Source organism: Eptatretus burgeri, chromosome 1 (assembly GCF_056783735.1).
Source record: "Eptatretus burgeri isolate ZD-2024b chromosome 1, Ebu_testis_v1, whole genome shotgun sequence".
NCBI classification, from domain to species: Eukaryota; Metazoa; Chordata; class Myxini; order Myxiniformes; family Myxinidae; genus Eptatretus; species Eptatretus burgeri.
This window is the reverse complement of record NC_140961.1, coordinates 36,405,867-36,430,839: the sequence shown is the minus strand read 5'-3', so window position 1 is coordinate 36,430,839 and position 24,973 is coordinate 36,405,867. Positions and strand designations below refer to the sequence as shown.

At 48.3% G+C, this 24,973-nt stretch overlaps 1 protein-coding gene across 6 annotated transcripts in view; it reads right to left on the bottom strand.

Annotated features, from left to right (window-relative positions):
• Positions 1 to 17,613, bottom strand: part of LOC147034245 (SH3 domain-containing kinase-binding protein 1-like) — a 148,975-nt gene extending 131,362 nt beyond the window's left edge. For 3 of the 6 annotated variants that reach the window (XM_085879244.1, XM_085879254.1, XM_085879251.1), the window contains exon 1: positions 17,483 to 17,612. In XM_085879244.1, the coding sequence (XP_085735370.1) occupies positions 17,483 to 17,486 (4 nt within the window). In that variant the 5' untranslated portion in view covers positions 17,487 to 17,612. Of the gene's footprint in view, positions 1 to 17,482 lie in introns of all 6 variants that reach the window. The other 3 variants (XM_085879267.1, XM_085879258.1, XM_085879282.1) reach the window with 3 other exon arrangements.
• Positions 17,614 to 24,973: the final 7,360 nt, after the last annotated feature.

Here is a 24,973-nt window from a genome sequence, read left to right as displayed (position 1 = left end):
TTTATACGCACGCTTCTTCTTTGCTATTGGTTCTTGTACCGTGGCATTCCACCACCAGGTTTCTCTTTCATGTTGCCGTTTACCCAAACCAATTCCACATGTTTCACTCGTGGCGCTTTTCCAAACGTCTCTCATTTCTCCCCAATAAATATCAATCCTATTTTTATTTATTATATCTCTTTTATTTTTTAAATGTTCTTGAAACTTCTCCCTAATCTTTTGGTCCTTCGGTCTCATAACCTATATTTTCGGGTTGTTTTTACTCTTCTTTCACTGGCTTCAAGTCAATTTTCAAGTCAGCTACAACTATCCTACATTGTATTGTCCTACACACCTCCCTCGGAATGACTAACATTTACTACTCCTTTCTTCTGACCCTCGGATATGAACAACAACAACAACAACAAAAAAAACATTCTGGTTCTTCGACTCACCACGTATATACATCAAGAGCTCGGTTATAGTGCTGCCCGAGCGCACCAGAGCCTCGATTCATCCGAGGCAGAGCTTAGCTCATCAACAGTAAATAAATTAAATAAATAAAGACCCACATGAAAAGCAAATTTTCAATTCCAATCTAAAAATTTGTCAACATAGTTAATGTCCATCAGTTAATGCTGACCGATGGGACAACCAGCTCAACGTCCGTCCAAGGGACGGCATACACATTGATGCCTCGCCCTGCCCGCAAAACACCAAGATGGCAGTTTCTGGCTGGGTCGGGATTCTAATCCAGGCTAGACAGCTCAGAGGAATATGTAAGTACCGGTCGGCCATCCTGCCAGCCCCGTGGGAAGCAAAGTGAGGCTGACATTTTGGGTGTTAACCCTTTGTTTGAGAAAAAGATGAAAGGCTAAGACAGTACGTGAATAGTCAGCTTCCCTTTGCTTCTCATGACAGTTAGATGCCTTAGTCTTCAACTTTCGGTTGATAACATAGATGGTTCGAACTGTCTGCCGACGCTGGCTTGCACTCACTTTGATAGAGTATATTATGACTATTTAAGAACAAAGCAAGTTTTGAGCACAGGTGCATGTCATGTGAAGCTGGAGTTATAATGGGAATGTTGATATTCCCTGCTCGGACAACGACACTTCATGCTTGGGGGGGGGGGGGGGGAAGGTTTTGCGAGTCCTCACAAAGATATTGTGAGAAAAACCAATTTAGCCAGAAGAAGGAAGAGGAAGATGAGTGTGTCACTTATCAAAACGTTGGGGCTTCTTTGGTTCAACACTTTTGCGTGTATAACCTGAAAATCGTGGGAGCAGAAGAAGATAACGATCAATAGCTGTGAAAACAACCAATTGGAACAATGCAATCCAGCAAAACTGTGCCTAATGTGTCCTAGACCTGCGTGAAAAGTCATGAGTAGCGGAAAATGGGGATGTCTATGAGAAGAAGATGTGAAAACAGCAAAGCAGACAACATCCATCCTGAAGATGATACAAATTCTTGAATGCACAACTTAACGATGCACACTGCCCCTTTTTGGTTGTGGTCCACCCTTGAAGCCTGTCAAAATCTCTGAGCTTCCCAAATCGTGGTGACGCCACACATTTGGCTGGAGGAATTACTGGAACTCGTGGCTCTGCATTCAAGGCTGTGAGTGAGGCAGCTGGACAGACGACCCAAAAATATCGCACCTTACACTTTCCCAAATAAGACAAGCTCTGCTGGACCTCTTTTCCTGTTAACATAGGTATATCCTGCTTTTCCCGAAAGTGCATGTGGCATCACTGGACCACAACATATTCATCAGTATGGAAACATTTCTAACTTCAACAAGCAGAGCTCGACAATGGAATCTGACAGTATTCGTGTAGTCTTTGGTCATGCACAATCGCATCTAAACATGTATTGCTCTCAGCATGGACAACTCTTGATGGTGATGTTGAAGGCGAATGGTGGTATAAAACAGTTTGAAAGCCTAAAAAGGTGAGAACAGTAAAATGTGTGTTCTTGAGACATGGGAGATCTCAACATAGTTCCGATATGTGAACTCTTCAGACTCTCTCAACCTTTGAAAACCCGGGCGCTTTTGGTGAAACCCGTTTACAGCACCCCCCTTCTGTATCACAATGATCTTCATGGCTCTCTCTCCCAGAAGGGTTGAGATTACCAGACTACCAGACAAGTTACCAGATTGCCAGAGCTCAGTGGCGTTGTGGTGAGGTCATCCATTCTGAGTCTGGTAGGTCTGCGGTTCGAGTCTAACCCTGGCTGAGTCATACCGAAGGCTTTTTAAATGGTACATGTCATTTCCTCGTTTGACGTTCAGTATTTAGGGGATAGGGCACAGATAAACCCCGGAAGTTGGCAGTTGGCATCCTGTGGAGGCAAGGGAGGGGGTGGGGGAGGTGGCATTACTAGCACCCAGAGTGATCGGTATTGTTATCTCTTCCCCCAAGCCCATGGCTGTTTGTCTGATGTTACGAAAAAAAAGTCCTGTGTTGTCTAGTGTCTCTGTCTACCTGTGTGTATGTAATTTGTCTGTGGTACTGACAGTGTTCCACAAGCCTTGGATATTGTAGAAAAATAAGTATACTAAAACAGCACTCGGAAGAGCACAACCTCCGCCAGGCTGAGCAATTTACGTTTTGTTTCCGACTGATAGGCCAGATCTGGATCAGGACCTTAACCAAAATGTAATCAGCTTGTTCTTGTCACCTACCAAAATTATCCACCAATTTTGTCATAATCTGTCCACAACATTTTGAAATATCATGACCCCCCGTCCCCATCTCTCATTCGTTTTTGGCCCAATATCTCAATGGTGAAGAATCACTTACAAATACAAAATAAATTCTCATATTCAGATCCAGATCTTCACCAAAATCAAATTCGTCCTTAGCAGAGAACCAACTTGCCCACCAAGTTTCATCTGAATCTGTCTATAACTTTTTGAGATATCGTGCGATACAGTACAACGTATTGTTACGAATTTTGGCCCGTCTGGCGTGCGATCGGCCACGTAACTCGAATCGCGATGCGTCGCCCACCGGAACGGACAATTCAGTCGTGACCCTCCTGGAACTGCCGCCAGGAGCCAGTCACGGGTGGGGGTTTAACCTCACCACGATCGTGCCAATTGCCCACCCGCGCAGGATAGGGTTGCTCGCCAAATTCGACCTACCTAAGTACCTGCGCGAGTGGTCGACCGTACCTCGCCGCAGGTCGACTTCGGACACGAACCGCTTAAGCGGCTCGTTCCGTGCTGCAGGGATAACCGAGCAGAGTTATCGTCGACCTCGACGGTTCAGATTACTTATCGGGTGTTTCAACCCACTACCAATCCCTTACGTGATGCAAGATGGAACTTTTAACTGAAGGAAAGGACGCAACGAAACGGGAAACAGTGTGACAAGCAAGCACTTTTATTTCACACACACAACACACGCACATAAGGCAGTAATGCAATGTGCAGCAAAAGCAAAATGCAACAAAAGCAAAAGCACTACGACCGACTATAATTATTTACAACACAAACAATTATACTTGTCGGGACTCGGCGCCACATCATTCATTCAAAATAAACATCCCATAGGCAGGGAGGTAGACGGGGTCCGTGGACCAAATGTGTGCGGAACCTGGAGGAGCGGCCAGGTCCACGAGACCGAAAAGGTCTTACCCGCGTCCTCGTGATGCGATGGCGGGAAAGCCACTATATCAGCGCAGCTGCGCCCCGACTCAGTGCCCTTGGCATGGTCGGTGAGCCCTCTCCGGCATGCTCCGCGCGCGCACGGTTTGGTCGGCACCACGGTTAGGGTGGGGAATGAACGGGGCCACCGGCACTATCTCAGCGCGGATGGGGGGGGGAATTGTTGATGCTCAGGGTAGAGCGAGGGGAATGGCTGGCTGGCTTGGTCGCTTGTGAAAGCGAAGGTGGCTCGAGTCCAGCGACGGGCCGACACCAACGACGAGACGAGCCCAGCGACAAGACGACACCAACCACGGGAAAAGCGACCCCCACACTACAACAACGAGTTCCACACAGACTCGCGTCTTTTATAGACCGGGGGAGGAGCCAGTATGCAGATTTTAGGATAAAAACGCGATTGGAGGCAGGGCCACGCCACCCTCTGTTCAGCCATTGGTGTGGCAAAAAGGGGCGTGAGTCTCTTTTGATCCGAATTCCTTCCTGAGAGGAATTCACATCCATCGCGCTTGGAAGCGGGGCCACACCGCCCGACGCTCGGCCACTGGACGGAGGAAAAGGGGCGTGAACCTCCCCTGATCCGAATTTCTCTCCCGTAAGGAATCCATTGCACTCGCGGCTTGCTGCATTCGGCAACAATCACCAAACGGCTTCGGACAGTACGACGTTCAGTGTTGACTGGTGGTGGGGTCGATGGTTGTGGAAGGAGAAAGGCGAAGGTGGTGGGGGGTTTGCTGTGGTGGTTTGGTGGTTGGCGGGCATCGTTTGGGAATGGCGGTGAAGCGATGTTTGCAGGATGGAGTTGTGGAGGTAAAGAGGCGAAGGTGGTGGTGTTTGAGTTGTTGGCGGCTTAATGGTCCAAAATAATGATAGAGAAAGAAAAATGGCTAACTCAAAGTGTCGCAGCCCAGATGAATCACACATATTCCCTCTACACAACAGGTGTGGGCTAACTACACATGAACTTATCGATATATCTCACCTGAGGACCCTTTATGGTGTATTGCGAATTTCCACAGCCGTAACAGTATTGTTTTTGGCCTGATCTCAATGATGAAGAATTACTGAAAAAAAAAAAATGAAAAAAATTCTCATTTCCAGATCCAGATCTGGACCGAGGCCTTCACCAAAATCTTTCTTTCATCCGCAGTCTGATGGAGTACTGCTCTCTCCTCTGAGCTGGTGCTCCTGCCTCTCACCTTTCTCAGCTTCATGTTGTGGAAACCAAAGCATTCAGGATCATTGGTATCTCCCACGATGACGCTGAGTGTTTGGGTCTCTCACTCTCCCACCGCAGGCAGGTCGGTGGTCTTTCTGTCTTCTACCATCTCCTCACCAGCCTCACCCCCATGCTCTGTCTGTGATCTCTTCTTCTTCTTCTTTCGGCTGCTCCCGTTCGGGGTCGCCACAGCGGATCATCCGTATGAGCCGCATCGTGATTTGGCACATGTTTTACGCCGGATGCCCTTCCTGACGCAACCCTGGTCGCCTCTTACGACACAAGGATATGGTACACCTATTTTAACCGGGGTATACACCGGCCCAGTACACTGGTACTCATTTCACCGACCTCGGAAGGATGACAGGCTGAGTCAACCCCCTGGTGTATTAATTCAGTGGCCCAACGGGGCTTGAACTCGGGACCTTTTGGATCCCAAGCCACTGCCCTAACCACTGCGCCAACACCAGGCTCTGTCTGCGATCTGTCCCCTCCTATATTTCCACATGGTGCTCAAGGTCCCGCAAAAACCACCTTTCCAAAATCTGCCACAGTGAAACTGCCAAAATCAAAAATCACAGCTCACATTCACTCCTTCATTCCTCTTTTTCCCTGCCTCTGGAGCAAAGTCCCACACTCTTCAATCCCACTCCTCCCTCCAGGCCATCAAAACAGCTGTTCACCACCATCTCTTATCTTCCCCCATCCAAAATCACGATCTTTTCTCCCCCCGTTAATCCACCCCAAACCCGCCTCCTTCAAATTCCCTGCTTTCCTTCCTGAAAGTCCCTGTCGTGTAAGGACCTGAAAGTCCCTGTAGTGTACATCTTGTTTACCCTGTGGACCCCGCCCCGTCCCTCTCGCTTCCACAGATCTCCTCATGTCTCTGTTTCCCACTAATTTTTGCTTCCCTCTCCCACCCCTCTTCTCTCCTGCCTTGTTATACGTTCTGTCTGTTGGCTTTTACACGAGCCTCGACATGGCATTCAAAAAATAAAAATAACAAACATTAAAAAAACTGAATCAATTTGAAGTTTCATCCGAATGCATCCATAACTTTTTGAGATATCTTGCTCACAGACAAACAGACAGGGATGAAAACAATAACCTCCAACCACCTTCAGTGGTGGAAGTAAAAAACAAAGGTCTGTCTCACAGAGCTGGTGTTGATCAACTTCCTCTAAAAGAAGAACCAACATCAATGGAAACCATGAAGCCTTTTTGGTGAACTCCCTTCATTGCCCATTATATTGCGATCCCAGCTTCAAATCCAATACATAATATCATGATTGGTCAATCATCTAATGATGTCTAAATCCATCACGCCTAGCGTCTGGCATTCAGCCCGTCGCTTACGGATGTCAGATAGTCAGATATATGGACTATGTTGTTCAATTGCTATCAGCGAAGCAATGGGACAGGTTGAGTGCTGGATGTTGGGCTGAGATGCACATCCGTAGAGGCCGAGCGTTAGACGTAACGCCGCAATGATGACAGAGAGATGGACGGACGGACGGAGAAATCCGGCTACTTTAACAAACAGATGACAATGATGACTGCTCATGTCTTTGTTCTGCATGCAGTACATGTACAAATTCCATCATGAGCCTTTTACCACCTGTTTTTTTTTTTTAAATAAGTTAAAATAAAATAAAAAGTTTTAGGAAAACAAGCCGGTAGGCGGCGATGGGTCGCCGAGCATGGAAACTATAAGATATAGAGCAAAATGGATGTCATATAGCGGATAGGGAATCACCTTAACATTATGCATATCAAATCTCATCCAGTTCCATCTACTGATAACTACTCGGTATCCATTTGAATGAAAAGTACCGAAAATGCGGTTTGAAATCGGAAATCCCCAAAGTTCGAGGGGGTGCTGTGGGTGAACAAAGATCTAAATCGAAAATTCGGCTCGATCGTTTGTGCACAATGTATTCCAGACAATTAGTGTGAATTTTCATGACCATCCAGCCATAACCCTAAGGGTAGCATTTGGAGCGAAGGCACCTCCAGCTCTCGCATATTATAGATTTTTGCACTAATTGACCTTTGACCCCTGACCTAAGCGAAATCGTCAATATGTCCTGAGGCAAAGTTGTAGTACTCATTGAGTACCATGAACCTGCAGTTTCATTCGTATCGATGCATTCACCTGGTCGCTCGGGGGCCTTCAATTTTCGCCAATTTTCGTGCATAACCTAATTGTAGGGGGCGCTGCAGGTAAAGTATTCCATATATCACAAAAACTGGAATACATTTTATAAAGCATCACCTGTAGATCATTCGTGCCAAATTTCATAACCCTACGTGGGATAATGGCTTTCGGAATTGATTTCGCGTGAACGGTACAGATTTTGAAGGTTTTTCGGTTGTTGTTGGGGAACCAAAGCATCCCTAGCAACCATCACAATTTCCAAAGCACTAGGTCATAAGATGTACCTACTACCCGAGTTTGGTCAAAATCCGCCCACGTTTACTACCAATTATGCTGATGACAAACGAACAAACATCCAAACAAACATCCAAACAATCAGACAGAATTACTGACAATAAGGGTCACCTATTTCGGCGACCCAATATATCAGCATGTCCCCCATTCCACTCCATTAAATGTCATCCAAGAATTATTTATTCGATTCACCATCAGATTTGAATTGTGGTGCGAAATTCCAGTACTCTTGCACCGCAGAGTAATGTGTGGAGCACCTGTACGTCCTACAAGTCACCGCAAGAGAGGATGTTTTAAAGAGAACTCAATAATGATCAGGTAGAACAATTCCTATTTTTGAAACTTGTTTATTAAGACGAGGCCAATTTCAAAAAGAGGAACGAGTCGATCGATCTGATCATTATTCAATTTTTCACTGCATATCCTTTTGTGAAAAAGCATCATTTAGCAGCAATTATAGCTTCACCTAATTTTCGTAGCAATTTATGTGGAAGAAGACGCATTTTGCTTTTGTGGGTCCACACTTGGCTGCAAAGCATCACACGCTTGTCAAAGCCAATCAGAAGCCACAAAGGCAAACCAGGGCTTGCATCCACATAAATTACTGGGAAATTCAATGAAGTAGCATTTGCTGCTCAAAAAGCAGACTCAGGAAAACTGTGGTTTGAGCATCTGAGTCTGGGAAAGTTGGCGGTTCAATTATAACCCTGGCGTAATCATACAATGAAGAATGAAAAAAACCAAGATGCACGCCACTTCCTCACCTGACACTCAGCATTAAGAGGATAAAGCATGAATAAAACCTATCGGTTCGCATCCTACGGGGGAAGGGGCAAGAGATTACTCCTAATTTGCTGCGCTGATTGTGGAGAGAAAAAAAAAATGGTGTTGCAACATGGCGTCGCCGGCACGCAGAGTGCTCTGTGTGGGTAGATCACTTCCCCCAAGATCACCAGACTGTGTTTTGCCTGAATGTTCAAGAAGAAGTAGTGCAATGTTGTCTTATGTCTCGGTATATAAATATACGTGTGTGTGTGTGTGTGATTTTTGATTATTTTCAGATGTAATAATTGTAGTTTTTGAAATGTGACCATCTTTTCCACCTTGAAAAATACTTCTATCCCAAGTTATGCTTTCTTTAGTTGTCGAGATATAGCAACACAGCCATGTTACCAACCCTTGCTTCGAGTCCTTCATTATCTCTTCCCACCAACCCATTCCACTATTAACAGCCCTTCTTGCTTACTATTTTTATTGATGCATTCCTATCATTTAATTGAATAATAAATAAATGTACATTGTACAGGATGTACAACACCGCTCGAGCTGACTTTATGCCAACACCGAGGAAGCCACAATTGGACGGTGACCTTGTGGTTTGAGCCCGTCCCACAAAACCAGAGAACAAGGGATCAAATCACATGTCCAGTGTAAATGTATTCATAATTTAATAAATCAATAATTAATCTACTCCTTCCTACAATAATTGATAACTTTAGGGACAATACTATTGGATTTTGGAAATAATTGTTCTTACAATGTGGATGGTGTGGTTTCAACAAAGAAACTGGATTCTGTGTCTTGATTCTCGAGAGGAAAACAATCGTTTGACTTTTAGGTTATTTCTTCGAAATAAGCTCGCAGAGTGGGTCCCGGTGTCCGGCCGTCCGTCCGTTAACATTTGACTGAAACATCTTCTCCTCACAAACTGCTCAACCGATGTGGACCAAATTTGGTATGATGCATCAGGACAGCAAGAAGTTATGGGGTTGTGTTCCCCATCTGCATCCACCCCAAATATTAGTCTTTCATTAAAAAAAATTCTTCTTCTCAGAAATCGACAACCGGATCCAGACTAAACTGGCCATGTGGCATGGTGACCATGCCTAACCTCAAATTGTGCTCCCCATGACCATATCTACCCAGGACAGGGTGCCACAGCCTCCCTCCCCATAATCCCTCATTTTCACCCCGCCTGGTGGGGAAATAACCGCCAGTCCTCCTCGGGGCGATGTTTAAACTTTTTGGCAAAATCTCCAAAAATATACAAAAGTTACGATCCTTTGAAAAGCCAGGCTACATGTGACTGTGCAGTCCCTGAGTGACCATGTAGCCTTTCAAACAACCTTTACTACACTTGCAAATACAGTCGACTCTCACAAAGTCTAAACCAATAGTTATATTAAGGGAGCTGTGAAGTACATACTCACCAATTCTAATTGATACAGTATCTTCCAATTCTAAAAATGGTGCTACGTAACCCACTCTCACCAACTCTATCACGGCAAATTTGAATAGGCCTCTCCTTTTTTTTGAAAGTTAGAGCTATTGTTATTACTCCATCCCACTACAGTTTTTATCATTTGAGAAATGTCTGTTTGTTTGTGTGTTTGTTAGACTTGTAGGCACTGCTAAACGGCTGGATGGAATGAGCTGAAAGCTGGTGGTTGTACGAGAGGGTTTTAGGTGAAAAAAAAAACAAATTCACAGCACTGTGGGCTCAGAGCGCACCCCGTTTCTCCCTATGTAAATATGTATCGTATAGTGGCTGCTCCGGGTGTGAGGGAGTATTATGATCAAGTCAAAGGTCAAATACTACATTGGAATCATCAGAAAGAACCAGAATAAGCAAAGAGAAAGGATGGAGTCATCAGGAGGAACCTGAATAGCCGCCACTCCATCAAGGAGGAGCAAAGTGACCCTGACAAAAACAAATTTGTAAGAATTCACTTCTTTGTGGACAGATAGATGAAGAAAGAGAGAAATTTAGAGTGCAGGAGAGAGATGGAAGAGAGGTAAACGAACAAAAGGAAAAAGAAAAAGCAAAAATTAGATGAAATAGTAGAAAGAAGTGTAAAAGACTGAAAGACGTGTGAAAGAGAAAGGAACAAACATCAAATATATCAGGAAGAACCCAGAGAGACAGATTTGAGAAGTTACTTCCCAAGGCCCAAACGCAGCAGCAGGTCTAAGCTTCCCGAGGGCCGGATAAGCTACCTTGAGTTTATGATGTCATAATCCATCCATCCATTGGGACCATACTCTGTGCAGAGCGTTGGTGCTGTCTAAGCAGTCTCCTCGGCTATTGGACACAATCCTGGACGGGTCACCACTCTGACAGTATACCAGCATGCTGGTACTCATTTTGCCAACCTTGGAAGGATGACAGAGTCAATCAACCCCACCTGGTATTTGAACTCAGGATCCGAGGATCCCAAGCCCATCACCCTAACCATTAAGCCAACACCAGGCATACTGTCATAATGATATCCATCAATTTCTCTGCATGAAAACCATAAACATCATAGAGATTGGGGAATTATCATATTGCTTGTGCGAGTTCAAAACTGGTAGTTGGGCATATCTCAAAGTGGGCATGGGAAGCTTTTCGGGCTCAGGTGTTAAAAAATAAATAAATATTCCCTGAAGTGGGAACATTTCGAGAACTGAATTGCTGGATGGAATGAGTTGAAAACTGTTGGTTTCACTCGCTGGATGTACGGGAGGATTTTAGGGAATAATTTTTTTTTAAATATATATTTGGGGGTTCAAGATGGGATGTAAATGTGTATCGTATTGCACCACCTGGTGGAACCTGGAATACCAAGTCAAAATAAAATATGCCATCGACCTCATAAAAATTGGTGGAATTAACCCGTCTGTGAGAACCGCTTCTTTACTCGAAATATAGAAGATTTAAAACCCACGTCCATTCACTTCTGCCGCAACACCGGCCATCCGAATTGGCTCGCGCCAACTGGGAGCATCCAAAAGGTCCTCATCATCATCATAGAGATAGGAACATGACATTCAACAAAATGAAATAAAGATTTGTTCACAAAAAGGGGGATAAATTTCATACTTGCACATCCATCATCATAATCATCATCATCATCATTATGAGTTAATTGGAAGCTCAAAGTCGACACTGGCCAAATCGAATGTTCAGTAAAATAGTACAAGCGAATGGACATGCTCGACAGTGGAAGCAACACGTCCAACTTGATAAAATAAATTGATCAAATCATTCTCGTTATCACAATTTCCGCTCATCATCCATCCCACAACAATTTGTCGTAGGGCAATGAATCCTATTAGTGGAAAAAATGTAAAAGAAAATGTAACTTTTATCAAAATGAATAAGTACTTGGGATGAGCGTTCGCCATAGTCTCCTTTGATGTGTTTTTTTTTAAAATAACACTGCGTTGTTTGGGTAATGCATGGAAACAAAACACCTTGATGAACCATGAATTAGCTCACACACAACAACAACAATTTTTTTTGGATGGTTAAGCCACATTTTACAAACATATTTACTCTTTGGTTCTGTAGAACATTTCCTGCAAAAGCTTTATCAGCACAAAAAATACCGGATGCTTTGGACAATTTGATTTGCTTTCAAGGCACTTTAAAATCTCGGGACGAAACCTTGATTGGGGTGATAAAACGAGAGAGAGACAGAGAGAAAGAGAGACAGAGAGACAGAGAGAAAGAGAGAAAGAGAGAAAGAGAGAAAGAGAGAAAGAGAGAAAGAGAGAAAGAGAGAAAGAGAGAAAGAGAGAAAGAGAGAAAGAGAGAAAGAGAGAAAGAGAGAAAGAGAGAAAGAGAGAAAGAGAGAAAGAGAGAAAGAGAGAGAAAAAAAAGAAAAAAAAGTGCACAAGCGAAATGGTGAGCAATGCTTGGTTAGCAAACACACAGCCGACAAGCTTCCTGGTCAAGATTTCAAAACACTGCACGGTGTATGTGTGTGTGTCTGTGGGATGTGAAGTCTGAGAACATGATGCACTCAAAATCTGACAGTCCAAATGTACAATGCATTTCAAAACCCGCACCATGACAGAGGTATTTCAAGGGTAAAGTGAGGAGTCCTGTGAGTAAGAAGGGAGCGATAACTCAAACCGTGCCAACTGATCAGGCAGGGACTTTGGCAATATGAGGGAGGTGCAGGTGAGGGTGGGTGCCGGAGTGGGAGATGGACGGGGGTGGGGTGGGGCGGTGAGGAAATGCCCCAAGCCACAGATGGAACGATCCAGACCCAGGCCACACGCGGGAAAGAACGACCCAGACCCAGGCTACACGAGGGAAGGAACCACCCAGACCCAGGCCACACGAGGGAAGGAACGACCCAGACCCAGGCCACACGAGAGAAGGAACGACCAAGACCCAGGCCACACGAGAGAAGGAACAACCCAGACCCAGGCAACGTGCAGGAAGGAACGACCCAGACCCAGGCCACACGAGGGAAGGAACCACCCAGACCCAGGCCACACGAGGGAAGGAACGACCCAGACCCAGGCCACACGAGAGAAGGAACGACCGAGACCCAGGCCACACGAGAGAAGGAACGACCCAGACCCAGGCCACACGAGGGAAGGAACCACCCAGACCCAGGCCACACGAGGGAAGGAACCACCCAGACCCAGGCCACACGAGGGAAGGAACCACCCAGACCCAGGCCACACGAGGGAAGGAACCACCCAGACCCAGGCCACACGAGAGAAGGAACGACCCAGACCCAGGCAACGTGCAGGAAGGAACGACCCAGACCCAGGCCACACGAGGGAAGGAACGACCCAGACCCAGGCAACGTGCGGGAAGGACCGACCCAGACCCAGGCCACACGAGGGAAGGAACCACCCAGACCCAGGCCACACGAGGGAAGGAATGACCCAGACCCAGGCCACACGAGGGAAGGAACGACCCAGACCCAGGCCACACGAGGGAAGGAACGACCCAGACCCAGGCCACACGAGGGAAGGAACGACCCGGCCCCAGGCCACACACGGGAAAGAATGACCCGGACCCAGGCCACACGAGGGAAGGAACCACCCAGACCCAGGCCACACGAGGGAAGGAACCACCCAGACCCAGGCCACACATGGGAAAGAACCACCCAGACCCAGGCCACACGAGGGAAGGAACCACCCAGACCCAGGCCACACGAGGGAAGGAACGACCCAGACCCAGGCCAAACGAGAGAAGGAACGACCGAGACCCAGGCCACACGAGGGAAGGAACAACCCAGACCCAGGCAACGTGCAGGAAGGAACGACCCAGACCCAGGCCACACGAGGGAAGGAACGACCCAGACCCAGGCAACGTGCGGGAAGGACCGACCCAGACCCAGGCCACACGAGGGAAGGAACCACCCAGACCCAGGCCACACGAGGGAAGGAACGACCCAGACCCAGGCCACACGAGAGAAGGAACGACCCAGACCCAGGCCACACGAGGGAAGGAACGACCCAGACCCAGGCCACACGAGGGAAGGAACGACCCAGACCCAGGCCACACGAGGGAAGGAACGACCCAGACCCAGGCCACACGAGGGAAGGAACCACCCAGACCCAGGCCACACGAGAGAAGGAACGACCGAGACCCAGGCCACACGAGAGAAGGAACGACCCAGACCCAGGCCACACGAGGGAAGGAACGACCCAGACCCAGGTCACACGAGGGAAGGAACGACCCAGACCCAGGCCACACACGGGAAAGAACGACCCAGACCCAGGCCACGTGAGGGAAGGAACCACCCAGACCCAGGCCACACGAGGGAAGGAACGACCCAGACCCAGGCCACACGAGAGAAGGAACGACCCAGACCCAGGCAACGTGCGGGAAGGACCGACCCAGACCCAGGCCACACGAGGGAAGGAACCACCCAGACCCAGGCCACACGAGGGAAGGAATGACCCAGACCCAGGCCACACGAGGGAAGGAACGACCCAGACCCAGGCCACACGAGGGAAGGAACGACCCAGACCCAGGCCACACGAGGGAAGGAACGACCCGGCCCCAGGCCACACACGGGAAAGAATGACCCGGACCCAGGCCACAAGAGGGAAGGAACCACCCAGACCCAGGCCACACGAGGGAAGGAACGACCCAGACCCAGGCCACACAAGAGAAGGAACGACCCAGACCCAGGCCACACGAGAGAAGGAACGACCCAGACCCAGGCCACACGAGGGAAGGAACGACCCAGACCCAGGCCAAACGAGAGAAGGAACGACCGAGACCCAGGCCACACGAGAGAAGGAACAACCCAGACCCAGGCCACACGAGGGAAGGAACGACCCAGACCCAGGCAACGTGCGGGAAGGACCGACCCAGACCCAGGCCACACGAGGGAAGGAACCACCCAGACCCAGGCCACACGAGGGAAGGAACGACCCAGACCCAGGCCACACGAGAGAAGGAACGACCCAGACCCAGGCCACACGAGGGAAGGAACGACCCAGACCCAGGCCACACGAGGGAAGGAACGACCCAGACCCAGGCCACACGAGGGAAGGAACGACCCAGACCCAGGCCACACGAGGGAAGGAACGACCCGGCCTCAGGCCACACATGGGAAAGAACGACCCAGTCCCAGGTCACACGAGGGAAGGAACGACCCGGCCCCAGGCCACACACGGGAAAGAACGACCCAGACCCAGGCCACGTGAGGGAAGGAACCACCCAGACCCAGGCCACACGAGGGAAGGAACGACCCAGACCCAGGCCACACGAGAGAAGGAACGACCCAGACCCAGGCCACACGAGAGAAGGAACGACCAAGACCCAGGCCACACGAGAGAAGGAACAACCCAGACCCAGGCAACGTGCAGGAAGGAACGACCCAGACCCAGGCCACACGAGGGAAGGAACCACCCAGACCCAGGCCACACGAGGGAAGGAACGACCCAGACCCAGGCCACACGAGGGAAGGAACGACCCAGACCCAGGCCACACGAGAGAAGGAAAGACCCAGACCCAGGCCACACGAGGGAAGGAACGACCCAGACCCAGGCCACACGAGGGAAGGAACGACCCAGACCCAGGCCACACGAGGGAAGGAACGACCCAGACCCAGGCCACACGAGGGAAGGAACGACCCGGCCTCAGGCCACACATGGGAAAGAACGACCCAGTCCCAGGTCACACGAGGGAAGGAACGACCCGGCCCCAGGCCACACACGGGAAAGAACGACCCAGACCCAGGCCACGTGAGGGAAGGAACCACCCAGACCCAGGCCACACGAGGGAAGGAACGACCCAGACCCAGGCCACACGAGAGAAGGAACAACCCAGACCCAGGCAACGTGCAGGAAGGAACGACCCAGACCCAGGCCACACGAGGGAAGGAACCACCCAGACCCAGGCCACACGAGGGAAGGAACGACCCAGACCCAGGCCACACGAGAGAAGGAACGACCCAGACCCAGGCCACACGAGGGAAGGAACGACCCAGACCCAGGCCAAACGAGAGAAGGAACGACCGAGACCCAGGCCACACGAGAGAAGGAACAACCCAGACCCAGGCAACGTGCAGGAAGGAACGACCCAGACCCAGGCCACACGAGGGAAGGAACGACCCAGACCCAGGCCACACGAGAGAAGGAACGACCCAGACCCAGGCCACACGAGGGAAGGAACGACCCAGACCCAGGCCACACGAGGGAAGGAACGACCCAGACCCAGGCCACACGAGGGAAGGAACGACCCAGACCCAGGCCACACGAGGGAAGGAACGACTCAGACCCAGGCAACGTGCGGGAAGGACCGACCCAGACCCAGGCCACACGAGGGAAGGAACATCCCAGACGCATGCAACGCGCGGGAAGGAACGACCCAGACACAGGCAACGCGCGGGAAAGAACGACCCAGACCCAGGCCACACGAGGGAAGGAACGACCCGGCCTCAGGCCACACATGGGAAAGAACGACCCAGACCCAGGTCACACGAGGGAAGGAACGACCCGGCCCCAGGCCACACACGGGAAAGAACGACCCAGACCCAGGCCACGTGAGGGAAGGAACCACCCAGACCCAGGCCACACGAGGGAAGGAACGACCCAGACCCAGGCCACACGAGAGAAGGAACGACCCAGACCCAGGCCACACGAGGGAAGGAACGACCCAGACCCAGGCCACACGAGAGAAGGAACGACCCAGACCCAGGCCACACGAGGGAAGGAACAACCCAGACCCAGGCAACGTGCAGGAAGGAACGACCCAGACCCAGGCCACACGAGGGAAGGAACCACCCAGACCCAGGCCACACGAGGGAAGGAACGACCCAGACCCAGGCCACACGAGGGAAGGAACGACCCAGACCCAGGCCACACGAGGGAAGGAACGACCCAGACCCAGGCAATGTGCGGGAAGGAACGACCCGGAGCCAGACCATGTGTGGGAGGGAATGAGCTGCACCCTAGCCATAGGCTGGGCAATTTGGTTGAGGTCTTGTCTCCTAAATGTGGGAAAAAACAGGACCTAAACACATGTGGGATGTGTGTGTGTGTGTGTGTGTTTGTGTGTGTGTGGGGGGGGGGTTAGGAGGGGGAGGTTAGGAGGGGGGTGGTGACCAGAACCTTTGCCACATGTTGGAGGGGGGGATGGAAGGGGTGAGTACGGCCAAGATGCTTGTCACATGCTCAAGGGCGGAGGGCCGTAACCTAGAAATCTGCCACACGTGAGGGGGTGGTACTGACCTGGAACTCAGCCAACTTTGGGGCGGGAGAGGGAAACTAGGATCTTGGAACCATTATGGAGGAAAGTGTCAGAACCTGGACCAAAAATTGTAACGGTAAGGACCTTGGTCACAAAGGGGGGGGGGGTATGGAGAAGCAAGTCGCACATCGACGAATAGAACAACAGCTTTCGGACACTCAGAAGGGAAGGGAGGAACCTCTGCTGCAAATATGAATAAACGGCCAGAGCCTCGGCCACACAAGAGAGGGTCCAGGCGAGGGATCGAGGGGAGGGGGTCGAGGTGGGGGGAGGGGGTCGAGGGGGAGGGGTTGAGGGGGTCGAGGAGGGGGGTCGAGGTGGGGGTCGTGGTGGGGGGAGGGGGTCGAGGTGGGGGGGGGGATTACATCTACCTGTACAACATTGAGGACGTGCCGGTAACTACCGACAACGTCCTTCGCAGTAATCAAATTGTATTATTTTCGGTTCCGTTAAAACACGAACCGTTCCGCATTCCCTCGAACGTGCACAATGTTTATATAATATACAATATGTATAATAACCCGTTATGATCGCTCGACGCGTCATCAGTGAGTAAACGAACACACCATGTGATGGAATGCGGTGAATACACCACGTCCGAGTCCAAGTTACGGATATAACACGATGTATAAACCAAAGGTTCACATAAAACCGACTCACCCATGGTTTGTGGGACCAGAGCCAGTACGGATCGAGAGGGCGGGAGAGGGGAGAGGGGGGAGAGGGGTGGCGGGCTGTGGGGGCGGAGAGGGGAGGAGGGTTGCGAGAGGCACAGTGAGGTGAGCAATGGTCGCAATTAAATGATAATTAGACGATGATTCGCGACAAGGAAATAAATGGTGAAATAATCCAGCGACGGTCAAGCAAATGTACGAATGGAAATCGAGGACAAACGTAAACACAATTTAAAATAAATAAATAAATCGATGGTAAAAGGAGATTTTTAAAACCGACCCCGAAATATTATATAATTTATGTCACAAATAAAGAAAAGTTAAAAGATAAACGAGCTACGTGAGGTTGACGTACAGTGAATATAAGGAAACTGTAAATGAATGGAGGGGCGTGGCTTCGGGGGGTGTGGCTTAGGAGGGGGCGGGGCTAACATGGATGGGCGGAGACAAGAAGCGAGTGAAGGACGTGATGAAGTGGAAGCAGATGGTTCAGGGAAGGGAATAAGGTGAAAATGGATGACGAGAAGGGGGCGATGGGGGATAAGATATGTATATATATTATATATATGTGATGGGAGATGCAGGGTGAGTGAGAAAGAAATGGATGATGAGAGGGGGAAGTGGTGCTATGATCACGACTTTATGGGTGGATCCAAAGTAATGGGATGAGGAGGATACATGAAACGAGGGTAGAGAAGTGGAGAGTACAAGGGTGGGGGTAATGAGGGGGGTAATGAGAAGTAGAGCATTGAAGGGGAAGTGGAAATGAGACTGATTTTTAATGCAGAGCTTTCCTGGAGCCACAGATGGCAGACCACGTGTCACATGTATGACATTTCGTGTTGTAACAAATCATTTTCAGGAAGTATAAAATGTGTGTGTGTGTGTGTGTGTGTGTGTGTGTGTGTGTGTGTGTGTGTGTGTGTGTGTGTGTGTGTGTGTGTCTGTGTCTGTGTGTCTGTGTCTATGTGTCTATGTGTCTATGTGTCTATGTCTGTGTCTGTGTGTCTGTGTCTGTGTCTGTGTCTGTGTCTGTGTCTGTGTCTCTGTGTCTGTGTGTCTGTGTGTCTGTGTCTGTGTCTGTGTCTGTGTCTGTGTCTGTGTGTGTGTGTGTCTGTATGTGTGTGTGTGTGTGTGTGTGTGTGTGTGTGTGTGTGTGTCTGTGTGTGTGTGTCTGTGTGTGTGTGTGTGTGTGTGTGTGTGTGTCTCTGTGTGTCTGTGTGTGCGTGTGTCTGTGTGTGTGCGTGTGTCTGTGTGTGTGCGTGTGTCTGTGTGTGTGTGTCTGTGTGTGTGTCTGTGTCCGTGTGTGTGTGTGTGTGTCTGTGTGTGTGTCTGTGTGTGTTTGTGTCTGTGTGTGCGTGTGTGTGTGTGTGCGTGTGTGTGTGTGTCTGTGTGTGTGTGCGTGTGTGTGTGTGTGTATGTGTCTGTGTCTGTGTGTGCGTGTGTATGTGTGTGTGTGTCTGTGTGTGTGTGCGCGTGTGTGTGTGTGTATGTGTGTGTGTATGTGTCTGTGTCTGTGTGTGCGTGTGTATGTGTGTGTGTGTCTGTGTGTGTGTGTGTGTGCGTGTGTGTGTGTGTATGTGTGTGTATGTGTCTGTGTCTGTGTGTGCGTGTGTGTGTGTGTATGTGTCTGTGTGTGTGTGTGTGTGTGTGTGTATGTGTGTGTGTGTGTTTTCCTCCCAAAGGGTTCTTTTTTACATCGTCTGGAGGTTGATGCTATCTGTAGCCCTTTTTGGTTCGACGTGACTGCCCAGATGACTGTGGCAGGAAAACCAAGAGGCAGAGATTTGGCGATGATATGGCACACAGTGGCCTGCTCTTTTCAACGGGTGCGGTGGAGACGTTTTCAACGTCCACAAGCATCACCAGACGGGACAAGCAGTTTTAACAAAGTCTGCCGCAGAGTCGGCATACTCCTTGATGCAGCAGCTATTCGTTTTACAATGCCATTAGACATCGAACCCGTACTGGAGAACTCGGGTAATAATTCATGGTTGAGATTGCAAACTTTATGGTGGACCTACAAGACCCGATAGGAGCAATGATTTTGGGTATGGGACCATATTTGACAAGTACCATTAAGTTTGAGAAAGCTCAATTGGTTCATACTAGGTATGGCATCTGGTAATCTGCCCACGCTTGGGTTGAGGGACCTTAGCTGCGAACTCGTGGTGAAATGAGAGACCGCAGATGACTCATAATTATGGTGGGAGACCACTTATAGCTGTTTCCATGATTTACAAGTTTCTGGAATTGACAATCCAACACACTTCATTTCCATGCTCTCACAATATTACATTCGATTAAATTTTAAGGGGAACTCTGTCACTTGAAATGACTTGAAATGTTACTTTATTGTAACTGATAAAAAGTGACTTTCAATGACAGTGGACTTCAAAAATGTTAAAACTTTCATTGATGAATAAGGAAATAAATAAAATTGGAACTTGCATTGAATGTCGAAATAAATATCAGAAATGTGTTTCAATGTTTTTACCTGCAACACCGAAGGTGGGCAGAGGTTATATTTTCACCCCCTGTCTCCGTCTGTCTGTCTGTGACCAGGTGTCTCAAAAAGTTGTGGACGAATTCGGACGAAATTTGGTCGACAGGTTGGGTGTGGGACAAGGACTAATTGATTCGATTTTGGTGAAGATCCGGATCCGGATCCGGATATGAGTTATTTAATTTTTTTAAGTGCCGCTTCATTTAGAGATGAGGTCAAAAACGATATATATATATATATCATGATATTTCAAAACGTTCAGGACGAGATATGACAAAACTCGGTGGATGAGTTGGTTCGGTGATAAGAAACAGCGGATTCGATTTTGGTTGAGGTCCGGATCAAGATCCGACCTATTAGTGGAATACAAAATGTAAACTGTTCAGCCTGGCGGAGGTATGCGCTCTACTGAGTGCCGTTATAGTTGTTGCACTTTCAATATTTAAGGGGTTTCATATAATCAGGGTTCACAATTTTTTTGTATTTGGTTTCCAATGAGTACCAACAGGAATGCTTTGGTCTTCATGAAAAAATAAAATGTCAGCTTTGAGCATGCTCGTCTGCTTTCCCAAGCACCCCTCCAATTTTTCAGGCACCTCTCAGCTGAGAATGCATCTCACTCCTCTCGAAGCGCTCTCTCACTCGTCCGTTCCAGAAGACACACTCGCAAGCTGCTCTTTTTTTTCGTTCCGGACGCTCCTGAATCTCCTCTTCTTCCTCCTTGCTTGCGTGTTCTCCTTCGATCAATTTTTTTTTTAACCTTATCTAATATATAAAGCTCTTTCTAACCACTGACTCACTGACTGACATGAAACATCGGTGCCTTCCGGGTGACATGGAAAACTGAAATTTTGTGTGCTGATGAACATCGAAGTTAGTACACCAGAAAACATCACAGAATCGTCGGAAAGCATCCATAAATGAAAATAGAAATAAAAATTTTTAAAATAAATAAATGAAAAAAATCCAGGTGAGTGACCCGAGACATTGGGGAAGCACGGTTCATAGTATGCTTACGCAATGTGTAAGCAAACCCCACGAGTAAGTTATAAACCAACAATATAACTAGTAAATTATTATATTATAATTTATAAACTGAATTTTGAAATCACAGTATATCAATTATCATGGAACAAATCTTACTGACACTGAGAAAACCTTCCATCAAGAACCTCTGTTGTGCTAGCACGCCTTTGAGCTGTCGGAGCATCTTTGAAGTACTTAGTTGTTTTTTTAACAGCACAAGAGTACCTGAGTACCACTTATGTGAACCCCTGCATCTAAGTTGTTGGTTGATCCTTTGTTGCCGAAGACAGCCATTCACACGTCACATGTGAACACATGTCAACACCTGTGAGAGCGAATTTGGTTCTAGTGTAGGAGCTGCTGCCCACACAGCAATCGTATGGAGACGACAAGCAGTATAGCCTGTGGTATCAAGGAATGCTTGAGAAGACGTGACCACTTGATACCCATAGTTTCGGCTGGAACTTAGCCAGGCTGCTGGCGATAGCCGACAACACACCTATTTGCATCATTCTAGCTAAAGTCTCCGGGAAATACGTATGGCACTTTCAAAATAACGTATTCCACCCCAGAATGCTCGGCTCGCATGTACAGAAAATACTTGAAAAAGTACCTTTGAGAAAGGGTTGTGCCTCTGCACAACGTAAGATTTGGAGAACTCTCTCAGCTCGCCGAACGGGCAGCTGTTCGTACTGCAAACTCCCGACCATGTGGGTTGGAGCAAGGCCCGAGTGGAAACCCCCGCTGGATCGCGACCAGTGAACGAACTGTTTATCTGGACTCGGTGCTTTTGAACCCTGATGGAAGGCACATATCTGGGGCTTGTGAATGTGCAGGGTAAGTTTAAAGTGATATTTATGATTAATCATGTCGGGATGGGGGAGGAGGGGTATTACAGGAGATTTGATGACAGCTGTTATAAATATATTGTATGTTTGGTTCAAGAGCCACAAGATAAATTATAGACCTACTAGGTTTTGCATCTATTGTTAAAAGTTAAAGCATCCGCGTGCGTGCGTGTTTTTTATTTTTATATATTCACTGCAGCCGCTAATTGTATGAACAGGAAATAATATAAAGTCAACACCTCTGTCTCATCCCCGGATATTTCCTATATTTCCGTGAGTCCGATTTGCATCCAGGAACACAACAATTATGGTTAACTACTCTGAAATTGCCACTCTCGAAAGTGTTGAAATGATGAAAAGTGGCGTATGAGCTGGGGGTGGATATGGCACAGGCATTATGGGCCAAACGACCTATCTTACTTACCATGAAGTAACCCATTACTATATAGAGTGGTGATTTGGGATCAATTCACAGCGTTCTCTACTGGCTAGAAATGGAAGTGCCAGAGGTGCTGGATTTACTGTCACAAGGCAGGCAATGCAACAGACCAAGAAAGACCCCTCTCCAAAGAGCATAAATCTTGGGAAAGAAAGGGAAGATACAAGACCAGCGTGAAAATCCGTGCATGAAGCCGTAACATTGTTCCTGCGCACATTGTTTGCGCAGGATCAGGTTCAGATATGAGAAAGCATAAAGAGTCATGATATTGATCTGCAGATGTCCATGCATGACAAAGTGCAGGCCCTCAATGGATCAATGAGACACTGCAACATTGCCACCACCACCCTCACCCATCCCTTAATTCACATGATTGGCTCAAGGAGGAGATTGGGACGAGACTCTGTGCAGAGCATTGGTGCTGCTTAAGCAGTCTCCTTGGCTATTGGGCACAATCCTGGATGGGTCGCCACTTCGACACATTACACCAGCATGCTGGCACTCATTTTGCCGACCTTGGGAGGATGACAGGTCGATGGGCTCAAGGATGACAGCATAAGCCAAGAGACAAACTGCAAGCTGTCGAGCTGAGCGAGCTGCCCTTTTATCAGCAGGTAATAAGCAGAAATACACTACTTGGCCAAAAGTATGTGGACACCTGCTCGTTCAACATCTCATTCCAAAATCATGGGCATTAATATAGAATTGCCCCCCCCCCCATTTGCTGCTATAACAGCCTCCTCTATTCCAGGAAGGCTTTCCACAAGATGTTGGAACATTGCTCAGGGGATTTGCTTCCATTCAGTCACAAGACCATGAGTGAGGTCGGGCACTGATGTTGGGGGATTCGGCCTGGCTCACAGTCGGCATTCCAATTTATCCCAAAGGTGTTCATTAGGGTTAAAGTCAGGGTTCTGTGAAGGCCATTCAAGTTTTTCCACACCAATCTCGACAAACCATTTCTGTATGGACCTCGCTTTGTGCACGGGGGCATTGTCATGCTGAAACAGGAAAGGGCCTTCCCAAAACTGTTGCCACAAATTTGGAAGCACAGAATCGTCTGGAATGCCATTGTATGCTGTTGCGTTAAGATTTCCCTTCATTGGAACCAAGGGGCCGAGCCCAAATCATGAAAAACAGCCCCAGACCATTATTCCAAATCCACCAAACTTTACAGTTGGCACTATGCATTCAGGCAGGTAGCGTTCTCCTGGCATCCACCAAACACAGATTCGTCCGTCAGACTGCCAGATGGTGAAGCGTGATTCATCATTCCAGAGAACGTGTTTCCACTGCTCCAGAGTCCAATGGCGGTGAGCTTTACACCACTCCAGCCGACACTTGGCATTGTGTATGGTGATCTTAAGCTTGTGTGTGACTGCTCGGTCATGGAAACCCATTTCATGAAGCTCTCGACAAACAGTGCTTGTGCTCACGTTGCTTCCAGAGGCAGTTGGGAACTCGGTAGTGAGTGTTGCAACAGACGATTTTTCCACGCTACGTGCTTTAGCACTCGGCGGTCATGTTCTGTGAGCTTGTGTGGCCGACCACTTCACGGCTGAACTGTTGTTGCTCGTAGACCTTTCCACTACACAATAACAGCACTTTCAGTTGATCGGAGCAGCTCTAACAGGGCAGAAATTTGATGAACTGACTTGTTGGAAAGGTGCATCCTATGACGGTGCTACACTGAAAGTCACCAAGCTCTTCAATATGGCCCATTCTACTGCCAATGTTTGTCTATGGAGATTGCATGGCTGTGTGCTTCATTTTATACACCTGCCAGGAATGGGTGTGCCTGAAATAGCCAAATCCACGAATTGGAAGGGATGTCCACATACTTTTGGCCATGTAGTGTATGACTGTGGGTTTGTGATGTGTTGTACAAACAAAGTCCCACGTGAACCCGTGTTAGTGATGGAGTATTGCAACCATATTATTTATGGAGATGCAAATGAGTTAGTGTGACACAATTGGAATGGCAAATAACTCTCCAGTTTCAAAACAAATTGGCCTGTTTGCCAGACGAGGTGTTGTAATGGTTAGAGCATCTGCTCTGTCTGGGAGATCAGTTGTTTGAACCCGGCACACTCGACTCCAGCCATCATATCAGAGGCTGCTTCCTTGTTTGATGTTTAGCATTTAAAAAGGATAGAGCATGAACAAACACCCAGAGTTGGCAACCATTTCCCAAGCTTGATGGGCATCATGTTCTCCTAATTTGAAGTTCCTTGCAAGGGAACTCATTTATCACTGCTTAACATTGATGACAAATGAACAAAACCTTGCTGTTTACGAGTCTGTAATGACCACAATTATTTCTACCTCATCTAGTTAATTTGCCAGGGAAAGTTTTTGGTCCAAATCTTTGACGAACCAGCCGATCCAGCCCGACGTTCAACGAAGTAGGTTAGAGTAGGGATTAGCAATTTGTTCAGTGCCGGCGATAGCTCACCTACTCTTCGTGAAGGGAATCGTGGTATATTTAATGTCCAGCAACTAATGATGACAAACGGGACACCCAGTTGAACGTCCATCTGAGGGACGACACACATGAATGACTCGTCCTGCCTGTACAACACCAGGATTAGAGTTTATAGTTGGGTCGAATTTCAAACCCAAGCGAGACGGCTCAAAGGTGAGTGTGACTAGCTCGAG